This window comes from Vanacampus margaritifer, chromosome 18 (genome assembly GCF_051991255.1).
Source record: "Vanacampus margaritifer isolate UIUO_Vmar chromosome 18, RoL_Vmar_1.0, whole genome shotgun sequence".
Lineage (NCBI taxonomy): Eukaryota > Metazoa > Chordata > Actinopteri > Syngnathiformes > Syngnathidae > Vanacampus > Vanacampus margaritifer.
In genome coordinates this window covers 10,819,597-10,845,549 of record NC_135449.1, presented here as the reverse complement: position 1 = coordinate 10,845,549, position 25,953 = coordinate 10,819,597, and the positions used below count along the sequence as shown (strand labels likewise).

At 37.1% G+C, this 25,953-nt stretch overlaps 2 protein-coding genes across 10 annotated transcripts in view; both read left to right on the top strand.

Moving 5' to 3' along the window:
• Positions 1-17,074, top strand: part of vstm4b (V-set and transmembrane domain containing 4b) — a 331,487-nt gene extending 314,413 nt beyond the window's left edge. For 6 of the 7 annotated variants that reach the window (XM_077550535.1, XM_077550530.1, XM_077550534.1 and 3 more), the window contains 7 exons: positions 3,120-3,527; positions 11,509-11,562; positions 11,692-11,799; positions 11,913-11,946; positions 12,705-12,829; positions 13,286-13,350; positions 13,553-17,074. In XM_077550535.1, coding sequence (XP_077406661.1) covers positions 3,120-3,527; positions 11,509-11,562; positions 11,692-11,799; positions 11,913-11,946; positions 12,705-12,829; positions 13,286-13,350; positions 13,553-13,678 — 920 coding nt within the window. In that variant the 3' untranslated portion in view covers positions 13,679-17,074. Of the gene's footprint in view, positions 1-679; positions 812-3,119; positions 3,528-11,508; positions 11,563-11,691; positions 11,800-11,912; positions 11,947-12,704; positions 12,830-13,285; positions 13,351-13,552 lie in introns of those variants that run through there. The other variant, XM_077550529.1, reaches the window with a different exon arrangement.
• A 2,847-nt stretch (positions 17,075-19,921) lies between these two features.
• On the top strand, positions 19,922-24,584 carry LOC144038249 (uncharacterized). Of its 3 annotated transcripts, none has more exons than XM_077550574.1 (5): positions 19,922-20,124; positions 21,536-21,606; positions 21,882-21,941; positions 22,482-22,746; positions 23,806-24,584. In XM_077550574.1, the coding sequence occupies exons 4-5, from the start codon at positions 22,486-22,488 to the stop codon at positions 24,274-24,276; spliced, it is 732 nt and encodes a 243-aa protein (XP_077406700.1). In that variant the 5' UTR covers positions 19,922-20,124; positions 21,536-21,606; positions 21,882-21,941; positions 22,482-22,485; the 3' UTR covers positions 24,277-24,584. The 3 variants fall into 3 exon arrangements, with proteins under 3 accessions (XP_077406700.1, XP_077406698.1, XP_077406699.1); XM_077550572.1 differs by lacking the exon at positions 19,922-20,124 and adding an exon at positions 20,417-20,709; XM_077550573.1 differs by lacking the exon at positions 19,922-20,124 and adding an exon at positions 20,419-20,557.
• Positions 24,585-25,953: the final 1,369 nt, after the last annotated feature.

The window sequence follows — 25,953 nt, the reverse complement described above, 5'->3', positions numbered from 1 at the left end:
CAATTATAAACCTGTTTGGGAGGGTGTCAGTTATTGTGTATTTTTCTATTTGTGTAACCAATAATACTGTATATAAAAGTTGTTCCAACGTAAAAAAAAAACAAAAAAAAAACTATAATCATAATTTTGTCATTTTTTTAAATTATGAAAATAATATAATGATCAGCAATGACCTAACAAGGTAGGGAAACATATAAACTATTTATATAAATTGCTGCAAGTTTTTACATTTTCATATAATCACTTCTACAACATTCCCAGGAAATAACAATGTCCAATGAGTGGTGAGTTATTTTTAACCAATCCCTCGGGCTCCACACATGTGGTCCTTGGAGTCACCCTGGTGCCATGTTGGTGACCAACCCATTTCCCGACCTAACCAAGGCCACACACGAGCACAGACTCATTCTCACCCATTGACACCCCCCTCCCTTACCCAAAATAAAAGCCTTGAATGAGGTCTGCGCCGACCGCTCTGCACAGCTGGAAGTGTGATTTTGTCGGCGTCGAACCCCCCACCACACGCTCGCAGGAACTCACGTTTCCCTCCCCTCATGCAAAGAATGCGCGTGTGCTCACCTTCCAAATGTTCCCTGGATGTGTTTGAGACGGCACGGGGGAGGTTCTGAGCAGAGTGCACTGTTTCATATTACACTTCTCTGTTTTGGGGGGGGGAAGAGGAAAAGGAGGCGGAGGGAAGTTTGGGCTTCTTTTGCTCAGAAGCATTGAATTTACGGTTTAAGGAGGCTGCAGTCGTGGAAAATGCTCTCCTCTGTGGTCTTTGCTCTCCTGGTTCAAGCGCTGTTTGGAGGTAGGAAAGACGCACGATTGTTTGCCATTTCAGAAAGGATGCGAGGGGCAGAAAACATCTAATGCGTGAAGATAAATAGCAGAGGAGAGATTCATTTAAACAGTTGATAAAGTCATTGATACGTTTTTTGGAGGCACTGATAGGGTAAAATTATATTTTGCATCTATTCGTAGAAGAATCCCTGCGGTTTTGCTTTTCTTGTCAGTTTTTGACAGGAAAACCAATCTTGCAGTTGTACATCATCTCATGTCAAAAACTGGCAGTGGGTGTAAGTTTAGATGAAAGATATGGCAGTTTTATGACAAATGCAAGTGTGTTCCTCAATATTCAGCATCATAAGTCATGACTTGAAAAAACAAGTCGGTATAATGTAGCGCAGATCAACATATCTGCAAACACAGCAACCACAATAATGAACGTGTTTAACTACAAAAAAGTGCCATTTCTGCAGAAATTGCGTGGGAATGTTGAAAAGCTGAATGCTATTAGCTGAATGCTAACATTTGAATGCACGTGCTTATGAAGTCAATTGAAAGATAAATGATGTGAAAATTACACATTTTTACTTGTAGTTAAATGACAAAATAAAGAAAACTTGAACTGCAATCTGCCCAAGATGGGATATAATCATTTCAGTGAAATTATAATACAATTCCTGATATGATAGTCAGTTGGTATCGAAATAACTAATGTACTCAAATGTGGTCCAAGTGGGGTTTGAACCCATGTTCTCCGTGGCGGGAGGCAATTGCTCTGACTTGACTTGACTTGTTCAAATTCACGGCTAATGGTGTATTTATTTGGAAAAATGTCATCTGATGCTGAAAGCTAACATGCATTTAATCATTTCAGTGAAATTATGATCAATTTCCTGATCTGATAGTCAATTGGTATTGAATGCAATGTACAGTCAAAGGCGGGATTCAAACCTGCAACCTCCTGATTACTGGACTTTGCCAACTGCACCAACAAGAGCAGTATCAGATACCTGGCAATGATGATCACTTGTATGTATGGAAGTGGGCGTGGAAAGTGGGACTTCAAATGTTCAATGTCAGTCCCATTGAAAATTAATTGGGAAAAGTCGATATTTGACGTTAAATTGTGCATATACTTTAAGTATTGTGCAATCAGACGATATATACCCCGGGAGACGTGAATTTTTGAAGCAAGTTGAACGGTGTAAATCGGAAGTATTATGTAGGAGTTGTTTCACGGCAAAAAAAGTGTGGAGAATAAAAATCACATTAACATATGTGGTAATGCTTCAGCAAACAATTAATACCACTCTGACAGTATCGAAAGTTTGAGTTGAAAAAATATTGCAAGTTTTGTATTGGATCTCAATTGGTTGCACAGATGAAGTTATTAAGAGAGCTGTCAAAATTAATCGATTAATCGACAAGTATTTGATTATCAATCGACATCGAGTAATCCCTCGGAGCCATTTTTTAATTTAATATTGTCCAAATAATCTGATTTCAGCATGTCAACAGTAATTGTTCACTGATTTCTGTAGTCATTCATGAAAGAAAACTTATCTCCTTTGTTTAATCAAAATAAGACATTTGCACTTTTTTAATCACTATATAAATACAAAGTGTGAAATAAACACCAATCACTGGTAAATAAACAGGGGAGGAAATGCTTTTGTTATACACTTTAATGCAAAATCAAAATGAATCTGATTAATCGATTGACTAATCGATAGATTATTCAATTCTGAAAATATTTGATAGTGACAGCACTATCCCAATTGATTAATCAGCACACATTTAATTGACCAATGACAAAAACTCTTTAAAAATTGGCAGAAATCAGAAGGAAAAAAAATCTGATTTTTCTGATCAAAAACCCAACCCCCCAATTTTCCTCTCTGTTGTAATGTTAAGCAATTAATAAAGGACACAGTATTGTAAAACTGTCAAATATTCTGCCTGTAATTCATATCTTTATTGTTGTAAGTCTTAAGGGACCAAAATAGATTTGATTTTATTATGAACTATTTTAATTAATCACTCGATTGGTTATCGGAATTTTATTCTGCTAAATATCTGAATCGGCATCAGCCTGAAAAAAATCCATATTAGTCGGACCATCGTCATGATAATCTTTCTTTAAATGAACCTCGAATATTCACAAATTTGCTTATTAGCAAATTTTTACCATCTGTAATTCATTGAAATGGTAAATAGTATTTCATTTATATCGAGCTTTTCCACCTTACAAGGCCCTCAAAGCGTTCAAAAGGCCTTCAAAAGTTTGTCATAAAAACACAATATTACCTATTTAAATTTTGTTTCATCAGATTTGTGTTCCGCCGTCAACGTAACCATCACGCCGTCCCCCTTCACGGTGGCCCAGGAGGGCCAAAACGTCACACTCTCATGCATCGTGTCCCAGCGGCGGCGCAATTCTGCGTTGCCCGTCGTGAAATGGACCTTCCTGCCGGCAGGCTCGGACCGACCGGAAGACGAACTCCTCATTGCTCGGGTCAACATGAGAAAGGCCCGCTTCTATGGAAACTATACCAAGAGCTTCTCGTGGCCCAAGATGAAGCTGACGGTGGTGAAGCAGGGCAAGATCTTCGACTTGTTGATCTTGAACGTGTCGGAGCGGGACCGAGGTCTGTACATATGTCGGGTTCAGGAGTTCAAGAAGCAGCAGGACCGCTGGAAGGCCTCGTCCAACTCCACGGCTACGACTGAACTTAGAGGTGAGCGGTAACGCTGTCATAGTGGTTCCCAGTGTCAAAGTTCAAAGGTAATGAGGTACTCTGAGGACCGTACCTAATGACCCAAGGTTCCACGCCTGCCTAGGGATCACATGAACCTCTTTTAGTTGCTTATTGGTCAATGCCATGTCACTACTACTTTTGATGATATAGAGGACAAGAAATAGAAAAACAGTTCAATCAAGACTTCCTTTGAAATGGTTTGAATAGTTTGGAACGCAACTTTGATTTTCTGGAGAATCCAGTAGCTGTGATAGTTTCTTGCAAAATGACCTCACTGCATTCATTATGTTGGGCGGACTCTTCGACAGCTATTTCAGTCACCGCAACAGAAGCGTTGTCAAATGTTGTTTTGAGAGAAGTTAAACCACATTTTTTACGCAGGTTGGTCTGCAGAGATGTTCTATGGAGCTGCAGATGTTGCTAAAGAGCTCCCAGATGTGATGAAGCTGTTTGAGGTTTTTACGACGGACAATTTCTGCGCCGTGTTAAATCCGTCTCTATTAGTAAAAAGCGTTAAAGATGACATTGACCGTGTGCCGTACGCAGCACTGCGAAACATCTGAGAATCATTCAAACGTGACGTTAGGTTAGACAAATACATTTGGATCTACAACCGGCAGAACGCTTTCAAATGTTTCTTGCTCGCAAAATGCACTTTCCTGCTTTGGATTTGGAAGGGAGAAATGTCACTGCTTGCGATCCAGCCTGAATATAAAAGGAATCATCCGCGGCAGTAAGTTGCGGCTTTGACAGAGGAGATCAACTTGAAGTATGACCAGAGGCAGTTTGGGGTTTTTGTGGTGCTTTTACTGACTCACAGAGCGGAACAGATGACACATGTGGCACAGAAGCCTTTTCACTTTCATTAAAAAAAAAAGTGGCATTTTATTTTATCCCAACTCTTCGTCAACCAAAAGCTACAGTTTACAGGAACAGAAGTCGTAAAATTGCTACCCAACTAAAAATGCAATGCAAATGCTAATGCTAATGCTATGCCCCAATGAGAGAACTGTTGTCCTGAATTCATTTCTAATAGCAATCCCCCCCCAAAAAATCTTGATAAGTCTCAGGAATTGTGTTGTCGGGTTAAACAGTGCAGCAAATGAACCCGGATGACATTAGCAGGATGGAAGAAAAGCAGTTTTGGTTTGTCCTGTCCTTTCAGTTGGCTATGCAAATGTTCATTTTGCGTTATGACCCACATAGTAATTTTATGAAAAAAGGCTGAGGTCTAAATTGCCGATGTTTCAGTGTGTGAAAAGTCAACATCCAGATCAAGATTTAAGGGCAGTCTTTGTGGCCTTAGAAAGATTTATCATAATCGTGTTTTCTGAGGATGGACAGGATATTGAGTTTAGCAGCAGGATTTTGCAAATGTGATGGAAGCCTACCCTGTATTTTCCTTCCATTAGCTGAGCACAGACAAAAAACTGTCGCTTTGTCTTCCCTTTCATGCTTCCTGCCTGCAAAAACACTAAATGTTACTCAGTCACCACATTTTTCCATGGATGTGTGATCCTATGTGCTGTGACTTTGGGGGTGACGGCGTCTCGGGCCAAGTCTGGGTCGGGCCTACACGCCAGACCTGAACGCAAGCTGTTGACATTGGCCACGTTGAAGAGTTTCCTCCCAATGTAGAGCACAAGAGAGTGCAGACAGACTGCAGAATTGGGACAATAGAATGTTGCAGGAAGAGGAAGCCACTTTGTTTACGTTGAGGAGTGAATTACCATACATTACTTTTTTCTTTTATCCATACATGTGCCTCAACTACTCTTCTAATGAGGACAAGCTCGCGATTGATGCTTTATGGGCACATTCATGTTTTTGTGTGTGACAGGGAACTCATGGAAATCCCTGTGGCCCAATGACATCAGGTGGCCAGGTGTTTCCTCAAGTCAGTCTCACACAAAACCCACTAGCACCAACAATAATAAACACTTCTTTGGTAGTAAAAAGAGAGCAGGGATGCCATTTGGCATAAACACTGTGTAGTTTTTCTAGGTAATGCGAGTGTATATACGCCACTTAGCAAGGGTGGTTTCTGGACAACTGTGGGTACTCCTATCATTTCAAAAGGCATATCTATGTTCTAGTGCGGCGTGGTTCAGTGGTAGAGTGGTTGTCTCCCAACTAGAAGGTTATGGGTTTTGAAGAGGGTCTTCTGCACAGATTTAGTCATAACTGTTTTAATTTACTTATTTCCTCAATAGACCATTTGTCTGTGGTTGAAGTCAATGTGTTAGTATGATTTCTTTGTAAATCTTATCTTATGCTGGGTGTCGGTTTGTCTGGGGGCTTCCTCTATTTCCACAACAATAGACCATTTGTCTGTGGTCGAAGTCAATGTGTATTGAATGATGTCTGTAAAAGTTGTATCTCATGTCTGGTGAACTCCGGGTGGGCTGTGGGCTGGGGGGTTTTGTGGTAACGCCCTTCAAGATAGTATAAGAATGTTGTGAGTCCGCTGTAACTTCACACTAGTGAGAGGCTGCCGCTATTGTATGGGAACTCACTTGTGCCCGGAATATTCTGTAGAAATAAAAGCTTCGAAGTTCATCGATCTCCAGCCTGCATTCGGATAACCAACATTCTCACTACCCGAAAGAAAATGAACACGCGGAAGAAAAACAAGTCGGTATAATGTAGCGCAGATCAACATATCTGCAAACACAGCAACCACAATAATGAACGTGTTTAACTACAAAAAGTGCCATTTCTGCAGAAATTGCGTGGGAATGTTGAAAAGCTGAATGCTATTAGCTGAATGCTAACATTTGAATGCACGTGCTTATGAAGTCAATTGAAAGATAAATGAAGTGAAAATTACACATTTTTACTTGTAGTGAAATGACAAAATAAAGAAAACTTGAACTGCAATCTGCCCAAGATGGGATAGAATCATTTCAGTGAAATTATAATCCATTTCCTGATTTGATAGTCAGTTGGTATCGAATTAACGAATGTACTAAAATGTGGTCCAAGTGGGGTTTGAACCCATGTTCTCCGTGGCGGGAGGCAATTGCTCTGACTTGACTTGACTTGTTCAAATTCACAGCTAATGGTGTATTTATTTGGAAAAGTGTCATCTGATGCTGAAAGCTAACATGCATTTAATAATTTCAGTGAAATTATGATCAATTTCTTGATCTGATAGTCAATTGGTATTGAATGCAATGTACAGTCGAAGGCGGGATTCAAACCTGCAACCTCCTGATTACTGGACTTTACCAACTGCACCAACAAGAGCAGTATCAGATACCTGGCAATGATGATCACTTGTATGTATGGAAGTGGGCGTGGAAAGTGGGACTTCAAATGTTCAATGTCAGTCCCATTGAAAATTAATTGGGAAAAGTCGATGAATGAGACAACATTCATGATGCCAGGCAAGCTATGTGGCTGAATTGTTACAGTCCCTGTAATAATGGCCCCTAAAAGATTATTTTCTTCAACAGTTTCGATCCTCAACCCTTTGTGATCATGTCAAAGTATCCTTAAGATACTCACACCCTGATGCTCCTGATGATGTCATTAGTAGGTAAAATTGCCCATTCAGAAATATGAGAAAAATTATGATTCTAGCAGTGGCACAGGGACGACACTAAGGACAAATGGACGCTTCTTTTGGGTTGCAAGTATACAGAAATGTGCAAGAATATTGAATAACTGATCTGTTAAAACGAGTTGTTTGGAATACAAGATAACAGTGGTTGAATAAGTGAACGATGAATGCACAGGCTTATCATTCACCCCAGTCCACATCAGTGTACAGATGCCACCAGTGTTGGGTTTGTCGGGGCACCAAAAAGAGCCATGACACGGTCTTAAATGCATCTCTGTTCCCCCGATGGTTGACTCATTCATTCTGGTAAAATGCAGTCCTTTTTTGTGTGAGTTTTGCGATTGATTGCTTCAGTTCTGTGCAGCTTGACACTAAACTCCAAAATAAATCAAACGCTGACATCATGGCAATTATAGAGATTTTGTGATGCCCTTAAATTTTATTCCACGCAAAAACTTTGTCCCCACAGAAAAGTGACCAACTCATGTAAACCAAGGGACCATTATTACAGGGACTGTAACAATTCAGCCACATAGCTTGCCTGGCATCATGAATGTTGTCTCATTCATGGACTTTTCACCAAGTGTGTTCTATTACTTATAATATGGCGTAATCGATGACGACCACAGCACCCCTCACACATAACGATATCTCCATGACAGTTGTAGTAGCAAGATTGACTGTGACAGATAATACACTCAGATGCCTACTTCCTTCTTAGTAGTTTGTTGAACCCCAGACATCTGATTTCATATCCAATGAAGTCAACTCAAATAGATTTTATTCAGACAGTGCCAATTCAAGAAGAAATCTCGAACTAACCGAGCATCTGTGTTGGGCGAACTTCTGCGTTGTAGAGAAATCTTATTGTAGTCCTATTTTCTTTGCTCCTGGACCTCAGGAAGAATCGTCTTCACTTTGGTGGTGACTAATGGGGATCCTAATAAACTTGAAACTTGTGTCATCTTTTGAATGATGATCCGGGATTATGTTGACCCCCGCGTCTAGTTTATTTATTTTCTTTTGCTTTTGCAGCCAGTATATCGGCTCATTTTACACACTTTACTCCAAATGTCCTTAAGAACTGAACGTGTGCCACACCCGTTGATGTCGTTGATATTATTGAAAACATTTCCATTGTTTTCAATATTGTCACAGTCTCGCAGACTTTATTCCAATGAAACGTCAGTATCACTGTCAGCATTGTCGCTTATAAAGCCATCTGTACTTGTTCCATGAAATTCGACAAAAATGTTCTGTGCGAGACTGCCGCGTGGAAATGGCATGATGCCCATTGAAATGTTGAATTCTGGATTTTCACTGGTGCAATCCTCACTTTGGCTAGTTGCGTCGCTGACGCTATCTTCTGATGATGCCTCACTGTCTTCATTATTGCGATCGTTGTCGTTTTCAACATTGGCAACAATGTTATTGTCTTCGACATTGGCTTCATTGTTACCGTCTTCCGCACTGGCATCGCTTTCATTGTGTTCGACACTGGCATCACTTTCATTGTGTTCACTGATTTCACTGTCATTGTGTTCAATATTAGCATCGTTGTCTTCAATATTGGCAACGGTGTCTTCATTATTGTCACCGTCAATATTGGCATCACTGTCATTGTTTTCAATATTGCCATTGTCTTCACTGCTAGGATCATGATCAATGTCTTCACTATTCCTGTCACTTTCTTCAATATTAGCATCACTGTCGTTTTCAATATTGCCATCATTGTCTTCACTACTTGGATTATGGCCAAGGTCTTCACTATTTCCGTCAATTTCTACAATATTAGCATTGCTATCATTGTTTTCAATATTACCGTTATTGTCTTCACTACTAGGATTTTGGTCAATATCTTCACTATTCCCTTCACTTTCTTCTGTATTGGCACCATTGACAATGTTTTCATTGTTAGCATCTCCAGCTTGCCTTGGAACCACCTGAAAGGAAATTGTGATCTCCTGGTTGGAGACACAAACATTGACTCTGAGGGCTCCCACATTTGGCGCTCCTCGTCCTAATCTTCGTCGGAAACGGCGGCCTATGACATTGTTGAAACGTGATATCATGTTTAAAAAAAAAAACAAGCATAACATGGAATAGTCTCAACACAAAAGTATTTGAATACTTACGAATTGGACCATTGTGTTGTCCATCACCTTGCACTTCCATTTTGTCTAAAAACAATCAAGTAGTGGGAGTATATTAGCGTCAACAGTGTGAAACTTCTAACCACATACAATAGGTTACACCTTTTTTTTTTAGCAGTACACAACATTACAGCCTTTTTAAACAAATGTACGCTTTCTCTCGCTTTGTGAGCTTGTTCTTGTTCATGTTTAAGAAACTGGTAACGTGGAGCCGTTAGGGTGACGAGCTAGCTATTAATGTCATGTGGCTGACACACTGGCTACACAAGCTACTTTTTAATTTAACAGTACTACACAACATTACAACATTTTTAATCAAATTTACACTCTTACTCTCTCGTTGTGAGCTTGTTCTTGACCATGGTTTAGAGAACATAAGCTCAATCAAATTAGCTGTTAAAGACACTGATAACGTGGAGCAGTTAGTAGTAGAGTGGCTAGCTGCTAATGTCATACAAGCTACATCTTTATTGAGCTCTGTAGGGATGTAATAACCATCTAAGAACATACAGAAACCTTCATTAATGTAAACTGGCGCTATTGGCCTCACACACTGATATGTATATATTACTGGTTAGCCAATAAATAGCCCATACACCCGCCATGCAAGCCGTTGAAGCCACAGGGCAGTCATCTTACTCTTACTCGCGAGCAGACTACTATTTAAACTATAAGTATAGATTAGACATATACAGGCTCTTAGTATAGGGCCGGGGGGCGTGGGTGGGGGTTTTGTGGCGGGGTGGTCACTATTTGTTAACAAGTGGACGGTATGTGCTGCTTTGAAGACCTCCTTTTTCTTTTATCGCTAAGTTCCCTAGGCCAGTGGTCCTCAAATGGGGGTACGTGAAGGCACTCCAGGGGGTACGTGAGATATTAAAATATAGTTCAAAAGTATATGTTAATATTTCAGAAAAATATAAGTTCACAAAATTAATTTTATATTCAGAAGGGTATTCAATTTCAGTGTTCTAAAACTCCAGTATCTCCTCCATACTAGAATGGTTTGACATCACCTGTCAATCACTTGAAAACTTTATTTAAAATTCAGGTTTGTTTGTTTTTTTGCCTTGGGGGTTTTTAAAACAGTTTTACTATGATCCCAAAGGAGGACACTTAATGTTGATCATTAATATGTGCACAAATCTTTATTTATAAATACAAAGAGAGTTCAAAAGTTTAACAAAAATCAAACAATGATGATGTAATGTGATGATGTAAACATCATTAAGCATATAATTTATACCTGTATTTAAGGCAAATTTTGAAGTCCTCTTGTTTATGTTTAACAAATTTAAAACATCATAAATCATGCTGTTTCTACAAAGTACTGTCTCAAATGCTCTCCAATTTCAATACTGTAAATGTATAGGATTGATGCCGAGAAACGTTTCTTGGGAGGAGTAATATGGCGGTCTCACGGCTTCAAAGTAATATATACAGAGAAGTGGCCGCACACCAAAGCCACACACATAATGACATCAGAGCCTGACATCACATTCCAATACAGCATTATGTGTATTTTAAAACCTCACCCACCCGCTTCTCAATGACATTTACGTTTAAATGAGTTGTAGTTTGCATTGGCTTACCTTGGGTTCAAGGAACGGGTCTATAAAATGCCTGTTTACAAAGCAGTTGGTGGTAAAATGCGGATTCCTCATGCAGCAGCTGCAATACTTTCAATCTAATCATGATGGTTTTACAGAAATTGGCACAATTTTGAGATCAAAGTGTAACTATTGTCCCTTGTGCCATTATTGTTACAGTTGTCGGGACCAAGCTGGTCCACAACAGTGTGCAGTGCTCAGCATCAGCTTTAATGTAACTCTGTGGCATCATTGGCTATTTGTTTGTAATGCTTCATGAGATCATCTCATATGATCATATCATTGTGATGAATGTGATGTCACTTTGAAAATATATTTGACAACACTGTCATTTGTTAAATCTTTATTAAATTATTATATATATATTATTTGGTAACATTGGATGTGTGGATGGAGTTTCAGCTGAGTATATTGAAGGTTATCCAGGACAACATCACTTTTAAAGGGTCACTCTATATTAACAGGCTACACTAGTCAAATATACACCTTTCTGTGTCATACCAGTCTCACAGTAGAGCTAAAAGTAGCTTTGTTTGAATAATAAATTTAGTCTGGCAGCAAGGAAGCCACAGTGATGACTATAGACTTTACATCTTTCTTTTCTCACTCTGTGTATTTTTCCCCCCATGTAGTACATGTGTTTCCAGCCACCGAGGCCAAAGACAGCCCGTGGAGCTTGTTTGAAGGTAGGTTAATGTACTTGTAAAGTGTGTGTGTGTCAAAAATAGCCCAACCCAAAGGATACATGTCTTCCTAAAATAAAACACAGAATCATCCCTTTTTAACTTCTGTTTTTTTTTGTTTGTTTTTTTCAGATGTCTACCTTTGTGCTGTACTGATTTGCTCCGTGGGCCTGCTGTGCATGTGCATGTTCACAGTGGCGGTAACCTGCCAGTGTATACACAGGAAGCAGCGGTTAAAAGGTCAGTAGACAGAGAAGATGCCTCTCATATGTTACATTACTTTAACTCTATGGTCACCAACTCAACTAGTTCGCAATTAACTGAGCTTTTGTCTCTTCACTGTTTCTTTGTAGATAATTACCATTTGGTCAAAAGCTCAAGGAATAGGTAAGACTCCCCAAACAATTATAAACAAGAATGGATGGATATGTTTCAAGTAGGGGTGTCAAAATTAGTGCGTTCATTTTGAGTTAATATAAAGTTCCTTTAACTTCACTATTTTTATTTTTTTTAACATGTGATTAATGTCCACGTCAGCATTTAGTCTTGATAAATCTGATAATAATGCATATATTTGTGGAGACTGGGGTCAAGTTGTTTTTTACAATTTTAAAAAATGTGCAGTATTTCACAAATTCATGTTAAAGATTGGATAGCTCTTAATATGAAAAGAAAAAATGCACTGAGCTGCCACCAATGTCTTAAAAATGCAGTTATGCCATCTAGTGGCAGAAAAATGACCTTAACTCAAATCAATATCACACTCGTCTTTTACAGTACAGTACATCTTTTTTAATTTTAACTCAACTGTATCAATGACTAAAAGATGCAGGCATATTTACATTAGTTTAATTTTTTTCCCATGTTTACAGTATGTTAACAAGAGTATGAAAACTTCTCCCTCCAAAAAATTATTGTACATTTTATTGTAGATTTAGAACAGATATAAAATTTGTGATTAATCGTGAGTTAACTATTGAAGTCATGAGATTAATTACGATTAAAAAATGTAATCGCCTTTCACCCCTATTTTCTCACTATCCATATTTTGGGATTTGGTTCATTTAGACTCAATTTGGTACAATGCTGAGTAACTAAATGCCGTGGAATTATGGTAATTTTCTGTTGTTGTTTTTTCACTGTAGCTCAGGAGAAACCGTCACCGGTGTGGTCAGTGTGTCTCCTGCCTTGCCCAAAAAGGAGAGGAGATACAGAAAGAAAAGGAGCAGAGATTACCAAGAGGAAGTACCTCCAGAGATACCAGCAAAAGGTATCAAATTCCTTTAAGAAGACCTCCACTTGTTCCCGCCCCTTTTAGTTAATCGTAAAAATACCTAATTGAAGTAAAAAATTGCTTTGGTTAGCAAACATTCAGCATTTTCAAGTATAAACTTGAGTAATGGCGTTGTCTACTAAAGCTAACGTTCTCAAGCCAAGCAAACCACATCTTGGTTGCACTTGTTAATTAGCAGCTGGAATGCTGTCTATCAGATCTATCCCTCTGTTGCTCTTTCCCCACATTGGGAAAATTGATAGACAACTAAAATATGAAAGATGGTGACACATGACTCCGCAATCGTTGATGGTTTGGGGGGGGGGGGGGGTTCAGACCATAGAATGCTGATTGTTGCTCTTTTTCGGAGCCACAGCTTATTGTTCTGCTTTTTGCTGTCAGTTTTAAATTGGAGGGGAGAAAAAAACAACAACCTTTGTTTCACTCCTGCAGTTCCCATTGGAGACATAGCAAGGAAACCCAAACTTTTAAAACCACAACCAAGGAAAGTAGTTTTGGTGAGTGCAAATCATATTTCCAACAATGTTCTCTTTTGCTGATCTCTTTTTTATTGATGCCAAATGATTGGAAACCATCCAGTAATCACTTCTATTTGTTTTTAGTGGCCATTGTGTTGTATACAAGACACAATACACGGCAAATAGTCTTTATATATCCTCCATTATACTAATTTCCTCTACCCTGTCTTCAAATCCTCAGCCAAAGATAGTGGAGGAAAATCTGACCTACGCAGAGTTGGATCTGGTGAAGCCGATCCCGGAAGCAAAGGCGTCGCAAAATGGCACGGTGTATGCTCAGATACTTTTTGGTGAACAGCAGCTATGAAAAGCAACATTTCTCTCCTAATTTTGTCTTTATGTAAATATAGTTTTCTTATTTATAGTCTGTTGTTCAGATCTGAAATTACTGTACATAATTTTATACAAACTTTGATTTCACTTTGTAATGAAGCCTTCCAAGGCAATGATGGTCACGTTTACATTGGGATAAGGCAGCATATTGACTGACTTGTTTCGAGACGTACGGCACGACACAAACACCGTAGATAACATTAGAAATTCTATTCATTATCACATAGCGGCACCTACACTATATAACATGGGATAATTGCTCAGGATATGCTCTCAGAGAGGCATTTGACTTATTTAATCTGTGCATTAAGTATGAAGCTACCCGAAAATAAATTAGCGTTAAGAGTTCTAAAAGAGCAACATCTAGCAAGTTAGCATGATGAAGTTAGCATTGTCGAAATGTGTTTACCCCCTGGAAGAACTTCTCATGTCTGTGCATCAGGTATGAAGCTAGCCAAATGTTGTGTCTTAAATTAGCATTAAGAGTTCAAAAACAGGCATATCTAGCTAGTTAGCTTGTTAGCATATTTGTAAAATAACACAATTAGGCCTAGCCTATTGCTGAAGGAAAAATGCTCAAATTCGGCCCGACTGTGGGTATGTGTGTACCCTATAATAGGTTATCTCATGTCAGTTTATCAGGCATGAAACTAGTTAAACGTTCTGTCTTAAATTAGCATTAAAGTTTAAAAAAAACAAACATATGTAGCTGTTAGCTTGATCAAGTTAGCATAATTGTAGAATAACACAATTCTGCCTAATCTATTGCCGACTTTGATCGGAAGGAAAGGAAAATGCTCAAATTTGGCCCGACTGTCGGCATGTGTGTACCCCATATAACAGGGGTCTGTAAAGGAATAAAATTACAATAAAAATATTTTTGGAATTGTCAAAAAGTCTGGAAATTGTCTATTTTTATTTTTAAGAGAAAGAAAGAAAGGAGGAAAGAAAGAAAGGAAAATGCTCCATCTATAAAATGTCCAAAAACAAAAGAAGAAAGCTGCAAAATTACCAAAAATGTCAGAAATTTTATGGCAAAAAAGTCACACAAAAAAGTAAAAAATAAAATAAAATAAAAAATAGCCATAAAATGTCCAAAAAGGGAGAGGCAGGAAATTACCATATGTCCCAAAAAAATGACAAAAATGACAGAAAGGCAGAAAAGTATAAAAATGTATGAAAAATTACACACCAAAAATTTTTATTCCAAAAACGAAAGACAATGGTGGAATAAAATGAAGGTCAAAGTATTGGATGCTGTATATTTTTGTGTTGTGGTGCAGATCTAACTAGCTCTTGGATCCTCAGTACTTTAGACACTAACACACTGTTCCCTTCATCACAATCGTCAAATGTTTTGTGGCTCCAGACACAAACTACAAACTATTTTGATATATTTTTACTTCTAATGGCTGTTTCTCATTCGCGACAAGCGTGTGACCTAATGTAATTCATGAGATTTGCTTCCAGTATGTCCCCAGCCTTATATCGCCACGCAACATCTGTGCGCCGTCTGTTTTTGTGTGCCACACTGCAATTTACACTCACCACAACTCAAGACAGTTGATAATAAAGTAGCGATTAGCCCTTAGACTGCAACCCTCGCACTGTCAAGTTTGTCAGATGCTTTCATCTTGTGTTTTAACAGTCAATTTAACAGCGACATGCGCACACTGGAAAATACAGGCCTGCAGCTACGTGTGCGATAAACTACGCAAAAAGGCAAATATTGTAAATCTGGCAGAACTACCAACAGACAGCAACATGTGTTTGATTACTTCAGACCATACGTTTTTCTTTGGATTTGTGATAAGCACGTTGTGCTAGTCTCACAGTGTAAAAGTGCTTTGGTGTCTTATTTCCATTTCAGTCTTTGGATTGAGGCATGGAAAAGCAGCAACTGAATTTGAAACCCAGACGCAAAGGCACCACAGTTTTTCTCCTCCCCCACTGCTTCCACTATCAAGTGGAATAGTGTAATCAATGCAGTTGGGCACCTTTTAAATTCCAATATTTTTTTTTGTTACTGGATGCATGCAAATTTTACTAAAACGTCATAAATTAACTACATTAACTTTATTTTTATTTTTATTATGTCTATGTCGGTTTACTCTAATAAGACCGTTGTGAAAATTTGCATTTGCATGTTAAAGTGGCATTGCCAACTAGTGGCCTGGCATGCATGTTACAGCCTTTAGCAATGTTTCGAATGTGTAGCATTAGCTTTACACTGAATATAATGTGATTTGAGCTCTTCAAATCAAACTTTATGATTTTACTCAGTGCCTCAACACAATATGACAAACATTTCCAAACGTGAGCGTATATTTATGAAAACCGATGACATTTAACGCATTCCACTTTTTGGTGTATTTTTTTTCTGTTTTTCTGAATATTTTTTGCTATTTTATTGATTTTTTTTTTCTGTCATAAAAAATATTCTGAAAAAAGGGGAGGAGTAAAATATTCAGAAAAACAGCAGGAAAAAATACTCAGAAAAACAGAAAAAAATATTCAAGAAAAACAGGGCAAAAAAATATTTAATAAAAACAGGAGAGAAAAAAAATTCTGAGTTTTTTTTTTTTTGTACCTCATGAACTCGCTAATGACGGACACTTTTCCGCATACCCTCAACGTACCTTCAACTGTATCACTTACTGGCTCAGTTAAGGTAAGTAAACGAACATGATCAAATGATTGGCATGATAGTGTCCGCCATTAGCGAGTCTGCAACAAGTTACTTGTAGTTTAGAGGTAAAAATAAAGAAATTACTCAGAAAAACAGAACCTGGTGCTGTTTTTTGGATTTTTTTTTTTAAATAAGTTTTGCCCTGTTTTTCTGAGTAATTTGAGTATTTTTCCCCCTGTTTTTTTGAATATATTTTAATGACATGAAATAAAATCAGAAAAACGGAAAAAAATACACACAAAAATGAAGTTCCTAAAAAAAATTGTCAGAAAAACTGAGAGTTTTTCATTTTTCAAGTGAATGCAATATGCTTCCAAGTTCAGTGTGTGTATTGTTTTCGACAATGGATCGAATTAATAAATGCTGTCATCCAGTTGTGAGCAGAAACCTTTTTCAAATGTCGTTTCAAACTGTGAAATGTAAAGTTTCTTCCAAACCACAATGCCCTTAATGGGGATCACCTAACAAGGACCATGTGTGTGATTTGGGCCTCTCTGCTTCTCAAAATCCAATAGTGGGTCACTATGTCTGTGTTTTTAACTAAAAGCATGTATCACGCACATATTATTATTATTATTATTTTTTTAATTTTCATTGTAACTGAAAATTTGATTGTGAACTGCATATGGAGGGTAGCATAAAAGTGTGTATTCTTTTTAACATCCAGCAGGGAGGAAGTGCAATAAGAAGACACTTCTTATTTGATTTATTACCTCAATATTTTGCAGATGAAGTATGTATAGCCCCAATTGTTACTTTTCCTTGCTTGTTTTGTAATGTATGTTGTAAAAGAGTCAATAAAGCAAGGTATGCTTTGTTGAAAAAACGACTCACTCCACAGCGCCACCTTTTCTTCACCTCTCATTGTAAAAACATTCTGGTCCCTCAAAAGGGCACAACCCTGAACAGATTGTATCTTAAATTACTCCTATTCCCCCCATCCCCATTCCTATTAGCTACATTGCATTTTATTATTTGGCGTTTAACTGTCAACACTTTAAGCTACACCGTCTCATAGCACCTTCTTATTATTATGCTATAATTTAATAGCAACCCCCCCCCCCCCCTGACAGGAAAATGAGTCCCATGTGTGGCAAATCTCAAATAACCGACTGCAATTTGGTTAAAAGTGGTGCTGCGTCTCAATGCAATCCAAGTGGCTGTGGCCAGGAAATGCATAAAAAGATTTGCAATGTGGAAATTCTACATATCCAACACAAGTATTATTCAGTAGAATACATCATGCATAACGTTGATTTAAGTTTAATCGCATTAGGATCACATTTTTTATACTATATTTCTTTTAGAAAGGTAGTTTCGAATACAATTTTACTTCCTAAGTAATGTTTCAGTTATCTCCATGCTGGCATAGGGCGTGTGGTAAAGCAATGAGAGGGGAGATAAGTGTTAGGTTTACTAACAGTACGCCCGCTGAATTATTTCTGAAAAAAAGACGCTGACACGTGCATGAAGCAATGCCAAGTTCTGCATTTATTTTAAACAGTGAGGAACTGATTATATCTGACAAAGCGCTGTCAAACGTGTGAGGACAAAACAGCGGACTTTGCAGACATCCCCTCACTTATAAACAAGTGATGTCACCGCTTAAAAAGAGGAAAACAAAACCTATTGTTAGAGACGAAACCGCTGCATGTCTCAACAACCATTATGTCTCATGTCATCATCTCCTCCCATTCACACAAACAGCATATCCTGTGTGGTTGCACAAATGCGCAGCTTGAGCAGAAACAAACCAACATAATGAGAGCGTAGAACTAAATCACAAGATGGAGAGACAGGCTACAAATTCGGAAACACTGGACAACAGTGTCCAATAGAGGACAATCGTGTTTAATCCTGGGAACAACACAACTTTTATTTCTTTACCTCAACTAAAATGAGGTCAGACAAACACCAAATATGAAGAGTAGGGGTGTATCAGTGCCTGTCATATATTATCGCTAATATTCTGTGCAAGCTAACTATGCGGTGGGCAGTTTGACACATAGTAAACAGTTCTTCGAAAAGAATCAATGTTTGCTTCGTTCAAGCTGTTTATTGACACGCCAAGTTGAGGTTTACAGTAAAACTGACAAAAAATAATACACATACACATTGTATATTTCGCCAAATTAACTGTTAGCTAAATGCTAACGCAGGAGGCGCTATCAGCATGCTAATAAATAGCATTGTTGTTGCTATTAGATAAAAACAAACTTCATTCATACTTGTAACATTCAGATAAAAGTGTTAGGTCTTTTTTTTTTGGGGGGGGGGGGGGGTTGCCTCACACTTGGCTGTTATGGACCCGCATGAACTGATGAAGCATTTCACTATGAAGATTTATTTGTCTGCCATTGCTAAGATGGTTTTTCGTGGATCTCAAGGCCAAGTAGACTAAAGAGAAACAGATTCTGTAATATCAATTACATCATACTGTATATGCACAATGACTTTTTGAGCCAAGTAAAAAAAAAAAAAAAAAAAGTTCTTAAAGATTTTATGACTACTGGCCCATTTCCCCCCCTACATTTATCACAGGCAGGCATCTGACAAATGCAAATGGAGGCTCTTCCATTTTCTTTCTTTTATAAATATTGTGTCGTCAATGGTCAGCATCCCCGACTGGAACGCGAACAAGCGTCCGCAAAAAGGAATCTGGCCTTCTGAAACGGCCACGACTGAAGGAAAGACAACATACCAGGCATATAGTTTGAGGGCGGGAAAGCCACAAGCATTTTGAAGCTTTGACAAACACAAGGTCTGCGTCCATGGTGCCTGCATTCCGAAACATGTCCAGCAGGCTATAATTCTTCAGCCCACTTAAGTTGTTTGTTTGGACTCAAAAGGCATAAACAATAGTTTGCTCGGTTACAAAGGCCTTGTGGAGGAATTCATATGTTGATCATGAGCGGGATAAGGCTCAAGAATAAGATTTGTTATTTTATTTTTTGTGTGTGCGCACTCAAATGTGGCAGCTACTATTAGTCGCTTTAATACATGACATAAATAAGTACATTTAAACTGTGTAAATATTATAATTGTTGATGAAATTGTCACCAATAACCAACCAATGATGTTGTGAGTGGATACAGAAGAGGTAATCACCATTATTAATAATTGTTTACTTAGTTCCGAGACATGCAAATGTTTGGTCAACGATTTTGTAAAGCTTTATTTAAACAAAAAAAATTACTTACTACTGACAGTAAGCTATACCTACTATAACACAGAACATGAGTGATGTAACTAATACTGTAGTGTACAGTAAAGTATTTTATTTTCAAATTCCTTTAAAGGTAGGTCAATTATGGGTAGAGATCGTTTTTTGTTTTTTTTTTGTCAAAGGCTTCATAATAAATATTTGTTGAACTTTATACAGCATGTATGAGGATAAAAGCGCACTAAAAGTGTTTTGGTGAAATATGTTGCCATCTGGTGGTAAAATGATGTCACTGTGTGTGGCACGTAACGTTCCGTTTTACTCCCAAGATGTAAATGACGATCACGGATCACGTCATAGCAAACAGCCCACCTCATTTCAACACGATGATTTGCACTTTAAAGGAAACAGCTGTTATAAGAAACAGTTTTGTTTTCAACACGAGGATTTGCACTTTAAAGGAAACAGCTGTTATAAGAAACAGTTTTGTTGTAATTTACACAAATTAACATTAAACAGGGAGTGGGAGGCGGGGCGACTACAATAACGGAGAAAACGGAAAAATAAGGTATTAAAACACATTTTAGAATTATTTTCAAGGTTATTTCAATGTTTAGATGGGTTGAGTATTGCGCACAACGTGAACAATTAAAAGGGGGGAATAATGTATTCTTATTTAACTTTTATTCTATAGTTTGGATACTTTGTACTGTTGCTGAATGAGAAACTAGATGTAAGCTGTTAAAAAATGACTTATGGAAGTACAAATACCTGAAAATTGTTACTTAAGTACAGTACTTATTTACATATCGTATTGAAATGTGCAACTTTTTTTGGTGTCCGTGAACACAGCCACCTAAACGAGAAAGCTGCGCTAAGACGTCACACATTTAAAGCACTTAAGGTGACTGAATTAAAAACATTTCGTGGCCAAACAAAAGATGAACACTCACAATTTTACGTCACCAGCGCTTCTCACGCCTTTAACCACATCTAGTTAGGTGGGTCCGTTAGTTAGTTTGTGTCTGTATTCCTTTGTCTGTTTGGCGTCAAAGGCGTTTACACCTCCTAGGCTAGTTAGCTTTAGCCACGTGAGATTAATTCGGAAGACCGGCAAATGGTCAACACAGCCTAATAAAAAGCGGACGGCAGTGTGAGTACGAATTTCTAATAACTCTAAATTCGGAATATATAAATTATATTTTCAAGTAATTATTTGGAGGCTACAGTAGTTCCACTTTTCTATTTTGTAAGTTTGAACACAGTGATACCATAACTCATGCTGGTGACTGTGTCTGTGTGCCTGAGAGAGAAAGAAAGAGATATGTTTGTGTAGTAGCGGAATCATATTCATGATGGAAACTGGGTCAGACTGGAAACTTAAACGCAAACTGCACTTCTCCAGACATGGCCAAGTCTTTTATTTATTTATTTATTTATTTATTTATTTATTTATTTATTTTTTAACCCTTACAGCTTACCCAGGTCAAATTTAACCAAGCAATTAAATCAGGAAAAAAACAAAAACCTTTGAACAGAGACACATAAAGCATGTTAAAATGTTAGTATTTTGTGTAATGAATGTGTTCAGTGAGGATAATGGATTAGGCTGTCGGTCAAATTTAAATCATGTCCATAAAAAGATTTACAAGTTTGTTAAATAAATCAATGGAAATACTGGCTCAAAAATTGGACCACCCACTAACTTGGTCAATTTTACCCAACTTTGGGTTGTTCTGTACAAAAAAGTACTTGTACATGTTTTTTTTCTACATTTTGAAAAGCTATGTAGTTTAGAAATATATCTAACACTCTTAGACTGATTGATGCCCAATACAGTGACATTGCACCAGCCTTAATAGATTAAGAGGACAATTTATTTAACTGTGATTTACTTGGGAGTCATTTTCTGGCCGTGTTTTAAGATCCCATTAATCCAATTTGTGTTTGCTCAACTTTCTGTTTTTGTTCAATGCCAGGCAAAGAAATTCCAGGAATCGCAGTTGTTTGGTCCCCTCAGAGCTGCAGAACACTACAAATTATTTCACATGTAAGTAAAATAATTAGTAGTTTCATTTAAATTTTCAAGTTTCATTTAGATTGTAATATTGTTTAAAATGTAAGATAATATTTTCCTAATCAGGAACTGAATTTTCCCAGTAACGGTGTCAGATTTTTAAGCCACTATTTACACATAGTGTTCCTCAATCACACCTGCAACAGTTGCTAGGAAACACATGAAAACAAAAGCAATTCTTGTTCATGACATCAGGCACACAATAACTAAACAACACACTCAAGGTTGTCTTTTTATGTCATTTGCAGTTTGACAGCAGAGTTGAAGACGCTGACCATTTTGTTCATTTGGAGGCCATCTTAATGCTGGTAAGAAACCTCTTGGTTGATGGTAAATTTACACACTCTGAAAGTACGTGGCTAAAAAATAATTCGAATTATACTGTAATATCAAATCTTTAAACGGACGCTTGTCTCATTTAGCAATTTTCAGCAATAAAAAGTTACTATTTTGTCTAGAATTATTTGGATAATTTCATCATTTTTCATGTACAATTAATTCCTTTAGAAGCACAATTGCTCAGAGCTCAGGTAACGACCAATCACCGCTCACCTGTTTTCTGGGTTTGGTCATGTGACTTGAGCCACAATTGGTCGTTACCTGTGGGCATACCTGATGTCATTTTCAGCTAACAGCAAGTGGCAAAATTTGTTTTTAAAGTTATTAAATGTACATGAAAAATAATTAAGTTATTAAATTCAATATAGACAAAATATTAACCTCTAACTGCTGAAAATGGCTAAATGAGCCAAGTATCCCTTTAATTAAATATTATTTATTTTACGACAATATGTGTACAAGTAATTAGTAGTTGAGTTGACTGACAGGCTTTTCACGTGACCTTGCAGAAGCATGCCCGCCAAGAAAAAGAAAATCGTCCTTACACGAAGCAAGGCATTCACCTCACAAATGGCCATAAATTGCGTTCAGCTGCTGCCGGACGGCAGACAGCGCCTCAATCTCGCTTTCAAATATTTCGAAGCAGTGCCAGAAAGCATCCATAAATTGTTCCGAGTGGATGAAGTGATCTTGAGCAGGAACCTCATCATCAGCCTTCCTGACTTTATGCATGAGTTCATCAACATGCAAGTTTTGGACCTGCACAGCAACTATGTGAGTACAATACGGGGTTATGTTTCTCATCAAAGCAGTAATTGGAATGTTAAAATTCCAGCGTTAAAACACACAAAGTGTATGTTTAACAATTTCAGCCTTGAATGGTGTCTACAGTAGGTGTTATATCAGTGAATCGATCACCCAGTGCAGCGGTCTGCAACCTTTGTCAAAAGAGCCATTTTAGGCCAAATAAATATTAAAAAAAAAAAAAAAAAAGTCTGTCTGGAGCCGCAAAATCTTTGAACATTGTGACGAACAAAACGTATGGCACTTTTTTGCCTCTCCTCTTCATTTTTGGACATGGCTATTTTTTCTTATTTTTTCTCCCTTTTTTGCTAGCAATTTTGTGAACATTATATGATTATTTTGGGTTATTTTTGTTTTGTTTTGGGATGTTTTATATAGTTAATTATTAAACTTTTTCTTTCCTGACTGAAAAAAATCTACTTTCTGACTTTTTGGGCTATTTTGCATACATTACGTGATTATTTTCAATATTTGTTTTTTCCATTTTATAGTTATATTTTGAAAAAAAATTCTGCCTTTTTTTTAAAAAAAAAAAATTATAATAAATTTTCTGACTTTTGGCAATACAAAAGACATTTTATGGTAATTTTCTGCCTTCTTTTTTTGGACATGTTATGGTTTCTTTTTGAATGTTTTCTTTTCTGCCTTAAGTAAAAAAAAATGTTCTGACTTTTTGGGGGAAATTTTGTGTACATTATATGGTACTTTTCTTCTCTTTTTGGATCTTTTGGGACTTTTTATGGTCACTTTTTGGGGCATTTTTAGGTATTTTAAAACACTTTTTCCATCTACCTTTTGTCTCTTATTCTAACAACTTACAAATTTTGACTCTGACATTATTTGAGTACTGTATTTAATTATTCATTTTAAAAATTTAAATCCTTAATTTATTCAACTCATATTTTATCTAAAAAAAATAAAACAAATATGTAAGCAAGCGTGACATTGCACAAATACTGTCAAATCATCACCATTGGTGAGAAAATTGCCAGGTCCATACATGTGACAACTTTCTGTTTTTGACTACAGCTGGAGGAGATCCCTCAGACATTGGGCCTCCTGAGGAACCTGGTCGTTTTGAATTTGTGCAATAACCGTCTAAAGCAAGTCCCCAAGGAGCTCGGCATGCTGCAGAACCTCCAGAAGCTCTACTTGGGTCTCAATCAGCTTCAAATGCTTCCCACAGGCATCGGTAACTTAAAGGAGCTTATCTACCTCGGTCTCTCTGACAACAAATTTACTTCTGTGCCAAGGTGTATTGCAAACCTCCGCAATCTGAAAAAAGTCAACCTGGACAGAAATCCCTTCCCTCCGCCCCCAATTGACGAGAGAGATAAAATAGAAAATAGAAAGTTTTTCAAGGCTAATGCGTGCGACCTATGCAAAGACTGCCTCAATAATTGCAAAGCAGAGAAAAAGAAGCTGCAAGAAGCAATCGAAATGATGGAAGACGCTGCAGTGCCAGTCATGCGAGTGGAGAGTTACTTAAATCCAGACTAGTATTGGCAGCCATTTCTTTAAATGCAGGTTTGACCACAGTAGCAGCTAAATGGCACAGCTGGCGTTTAGGAGCCTAGGATGCTTTTGTTGCGGCCTGAGTCAGCCGTGATAAAGAAGCTACCTAGTCAAGGAGTCTACAGAAGGACTGCCACAAGCAGTGCAAAGCGTAAAGTACAAATTGAATATCAATGTGTATCGCTGCCTTAATACTGTATGCCTGTGGTTTGCTTGCCAAGTACTACCTCAAAAATACAGAATTCTCAAAGTACTATCATAATGACTAACATGAAAATAAAGACAAAAACATACTTGGCTCAAGTCTTCATAACAAAAATGAGACAGGATTTATCACTGAAAGTGTTTTTAATGTTGAAAGACAGTCTTAAAAAAGATGCTGTTTCAATAACATTGCACTTAAATATAGGTATATAAACTGTACAACAATTATGTAATTAAAATGCACTTAAATTTCAATAAAAATTGTATCTAACAAAATGTTAAAAAACAATAACAAAAAAACTTGAACTTGAAAGTGAAATACAACTTAACTGTACTGCGGCAGTGATTCTTTCGCATACCACTAGAGAGAGCACTTGTCTCACTATTGATTCTTGTACCACACTTTGATGGTCCCTGTTGGATAACATGCAGAAAAATGTGGCCATTGAAATGGTTTAGTGTTCACAATATTTGTGTTGATTTGATAATTGGTGATTATAGTCACTGAACTCTTACATAATCCGATAAAGGTTATATATACTGTATATACCACAACCACTGCTGATTCTTAAAAATATTTAAATTTGGCTATATATACTATATATACCACAACCTCTGCTGATTCTTAAAAATATTTAAATTTGATGTTCCAAAATTAAAGCCCAAATTATCCTTAAAAATGAAACCTTAAAATCTACCGTTTAAATGTTATAAAATTCAAAGTCCTCAATGAACATCAATATTGTCTTGGAAAACTTTGACAAATTTGAAATAAGGCTGCAATCAATCATCAAACTTACAGGTGCATATCAATAAATTTGATTATATATAATTTATTTCATTACTGTAGTTCAATGCAAAAAGCGTATTTCCTGTTAGATGTATTATACAAGATTTTTTTTCTTTTGTTTATATTTGTTGATGATAACTTGCAGCTAATTAAAAACTACTAGTCACCATCTCAGTAAATCAGAATGTTAAATATGAATATGTATATAAATATTTGTATATATTGGGTGGGCTGTAAAATATTTTGAGTTTAGTGAATGTAAATTAGTTTTCCTTTTTGAATTGATCTACTAAAATAATTGGCTTTTGTACAATATTCTATTTATATTATACACCAGCATATTGTTAGTAGTGTAGCCAACATTTCACAAATGTTCTTAAAATAGTGTTTTATAATATTTAGCCTCTTTTTTTTTCTTTTTCTTTTTTATTAATGTGGCTTCTTTAAACCTGCAGAAATTCTGCATTTATTTAGGAAAATATGTGTTTTGTGAATTATTGCATTTGTGCCTGCCTTTTCCCTAACCCCATATAACCCTCAAGCAGCAGAAAATCAATTTGTGTCCACTAGAGGGCTGCAAAGACTTCTGGTGAGCAAGATGATTAACTAGCTAACATTGGAAGGAAATTAAAATAAATAATTGTTTTTGTTAGGTAGAAGTAGAAATA

Coding starts and splice junctions, on each gene's coding strand:
- LOC144038249 (XM_077550574.1), top strand. CDS start 22,486: ATGCCCGCCAAGAAAAAGAAAATCGTCCTTACACGAAGCAAGGCATTC. Junction 22,747..23,805: donor TGGACCTGCACAGCAACTAT/GTGAGTACAATA, acceptor TTTTGACTACAG/CTGGAGGAGATCCCTCAGAC.